Source organism: Muntiacus reevesi, chromosome 4 (assembly GCF_963930625.1).
Source record: "Muntiacus reevesi chromosome 4, mMunRee1.1, whole genome shotgun sequence".
Classification (NCBI taxonomy): domain Eukaryota; kingdom Metazoa; phylum Chordata; class Mammalia; order Artiodactyla; family Cervidae; genus Muntiacus; species Muntiacus reevesi.
The window spans coordinates 171,932,545-171,935,964 of NC_089252.1; the positions used below are offsets into that span (position 1 = coordinate 171,932,545).

The 3,420-nt window shown below is 37.3% G+C and overlaps 1 protein-coding gene across 1 annotated transcript; it reads right to left on the minus strand.

Moving 5' to 3' along the window:
- Window positions 1-2,006: 2,006 nt before the first annotated feature.
- OR10A7 (olfactory receptor family 10 subfamily A member 7) lies at window positions 2,007-2,957 on the minus strand. The gene has a single exon (XM_065935102.1). It carries the CDS (start codon window positions 2,955-2,957, stop codon window positions 2,007-2,009), a length of 951 nt encoding a protein of 316 aa, XP_065791174.1.
- Between the last annotated feature and the right edge of the window lie 463 nt (window positions 2,958-3,420).

A 3,420-nucleotide genomic window follows, 5' to 3' on the forward strand; every position in this document is an offset into this window, starting at 1 on the left:
ACAGAATATGCAATAGGTATATGATTTATGAAGATTTTTGCTTTCATCTTATAAAAGAAATTAAGTTGCATTTCAATCAGAAGGGAGTATATGCATAACTAAAACATACCCTATAATATGTGGGGTCCACCCCATATTTTCTGTTAGTTGCTAAGAGTCTGACATGACTTCACTTTCACGCATAGGAGAAGGAAATGGCAACCCACTCCAGTGTTCTTGCCTGGAGAATCCCAGGGATGGCGGAGCCTGGTGGGCGGCCGTCCATGGGGCCGCACAGAGTTGGACACGACTGAAGTGACTTAGCAGCAGCAACAGTAATATTATCAAACAACCAGATAGTGTCTACCATGTATCAGGTGCTCTCATAAGTTCTTTCCATATATTGCTTATTTTATTCTTCTCTATATTTGATTATGCTAGTTTATTAAATGCGTACACATGCACTACTCAATAGATTTAGCAATCTCACAATTTACTTCTGAGTCACATAAAGCTAGTAGGAAACCACTGTAATAGAGTCTTGCCAGAGGGTCACTGAATTTAGTAACATTAATTTTAAAATGTTTGAGTTAGGCTTAAGAAATTAAAAGGCCACTGAAAGAGAAATATTTAAAGGAACTTATGATTCCTGCCCCAAATTCCCTTTACATTTAATGGACACAAACTTCAGGGAATCACAATTAAACTAAAAAAGTCAACAGAAGTTGGAAATTTGAGAGGACTTTTAAATTTTCTTGAAAATTGACAAAGAATGATTGAGAGTCATTACTGCTTAAAGAAAAAATTGTAATTAAAAAAACAACTGGCTAACAAAGACTTAGAGCAACTGATATCATTATATATAAATTGCATATTCAAAGTCAATATATCCTTATGCTAGTGGAAATATGAGATTTTTCAAAAATTAAATTATTTGTTTTGTTCTTCTATGCTGTTTCAAGGTGTTTTCAGGCCTGAAAGGCCAAATTACCATGTAAGTGGGGACTTTATCATGATGAAAATGTGACTAGAGACTTTTAAGAGGTTAAGATATTGGATTTCAAATTCAAAAGAGTATGAATTGAAATTCTTGGGACTACCTCTGCATAACTCTTTGCCTTTTCAAATTAATTTTCTGATCCTGATTTTTCTTTTACAAAAAATAAATGCAAAAGAAAATCTATCTCTTGAGTTGTTGCAAGTGCATTTGTTAGAGGCAGTGACTTGAAAAATCATGTTAGCTATTACTAACTTTACACTTTTTCACTTACAATATTGTCAAGCAAAGATTGTTGTTTAAATTCTAATAGCTGATTGTGGTGCTGGAGAACTCTTGAGAGTCCCTTAGACTCCAAGGAGATCAAACCAGTCAATCTTAAAGGAAATCAATCCTAAATATTCATTGGAAGGACTGATGCTGCAGCTGAAGCTCCAATACTTTGGCTTCGATATGAAGAGCTGACTCGTTGGAAAAGATCCTGATGCTGGGAAAGAATGAAAGCACGATGAGAAGGGAGCTGCAGAGGATGAGATGATTAGACAGTGTCACCAGCTCAATGGACATGATCTGAGCAACTTCTGGAATACAGTGAAGGACAGGGAGGCCTGGATTCATGAGGTCACATGGAGTCAGACACAACAATTCAACAACAACAACAACAACAACAAATAGCTGATTAATCCAAATTAATAGCAGATTTAGCCAATGATCAAAGAAGTCCAGAAGCATGTTAACAAATATTAAAACTAAGGTAATTTTTTTTAAGTAACCTCATTTAAACCCACCACACTTATAAAGAATTTGTACCATGAAGTTTTGAATAATTTGTACCACAGTTTGTGAATAATCCCTTCATAAAGAACTCAGTTATCCCAGTATGAGCTGGGACTCTGACTGAGACACTGAGATTCACCCATCAGAGTAGGTGACCTTGACAAAGTAAGAGCAAATCTTCCACTCTTTCAAAGCTTTTGTTCATGGGTTCTGGTGCTCCTACTTTGTCTGGAAAAACTTGACATGATTGAATTCAAAGCACATCTAACTTCTGCAAGACTTTTTGAGTGATCATTCTCTTGACTGCCCCCTTCACTTCACTGTTCCTTAGGCTGTAGATGATGGGGTTTAACATCGGTGTGATGACGGTGTAGGACAATGACACTAGCTTCTTGCTCTCAGGAGACTGGTTGGATTTGGGTCGTAGGTAGGTCAAGCTGGCTGTTCCATAGAAAAGGGATACCACAATGAGGTGAGACGAACAAGTGGAGAATGCCTTCTGGCGACCGGTAGCAGATGGCATCATCAGAATGGTTTTAATAATGTGAGTGTAGGAGACCAAAATGAGGGAAAAGGGAAACATAATAAATAGTAGTGTGGAGGCGAGTGCTTGCATTTCATACATGCTTGTATCCTCGGAGACTAGTTTCAACACCGGGGGGCCATCACAAAAGAAGTGGTCTATGGTGCTTGGTCCACAGAAAGGGTGGGCCATCAACCAAGCTGTCTGTAGCATAGACACGGGAACACCAGACATCCAAGAACCTACAGCCATCCACAAACATAGGGACCTATTCATTATAACTGAATAGCGGAGAGGATTACAGATGGCCACAAAGCGATCATAAGCCATCATAGAGAGGAGGAAACATTCGGAGCTGCCAAAGAGGAAAAAGAAGTACATCTGGGTACTACAGCCTATAAAAGAGATGCTTTTCCTTGGGGATACTAGATCTATCAACATCTTTGGCATCATGACCAAGGTGAAACAAACTTCAAGAAGTGACAAGTTCCTGAGAAAGAAGTACATGGGTGTTTGAAGAGCAGGATCCATACTGGTAACTGTGACAATAAGGAAGTTACCCAACAAAGTGACTGTGTAGATGACCAGGAACAAAACAAAGAGGGAAACTTGCATCTCGGGATTGTTTGTAAAACCACGAAGAATAAATTCAGTCACTTGGGTGTGATTTTCACAGGTCATATCTTAGACCAGTTTCTCTCTAATAATCAAAGTATATGTGTCAAACGATCAAATAATATTCTTTAAATGTATATATAATATCAAATATAATAATAAAATCCATAAATGTATCTTTGTTCTCAGTTGTCTTACCACTCTATTTCTCTGAAACAGAATATCTACAATAAGATTAAATCAGAGCAAAGAAACAATTTGCATGAGTACCACTAATTACTTGTCACCTAGGTGCAGTCTGTCTCTCACCAGTGATGATGGTCTGCAGCTCATGTTCTCCATCAGAGGCATGTTATTTTTCAGGATGAAGTAGAAAGAGTTTAGGCAGCTAATAACTAAAATAGAGTCACTTAATAATTTTTTTTCATTTGTTTATATTAGTTGGAGGTTAATTACAATATTGTAGTGGTTTTTGCTGAGTCATATCAATGTATGGTAGAATCACTTAATAATTTTTAAAAATATATCC

What these genes read in the sequence shown, in the direction of transcription:
- OR10A7 (XM_065935102.1), bottom strand. Translation starts at nt 2,957, where the DNA reads ATGACCTGTGAAAATCACACCCAAGTGACTGAATTTATTCTTCGTGGT.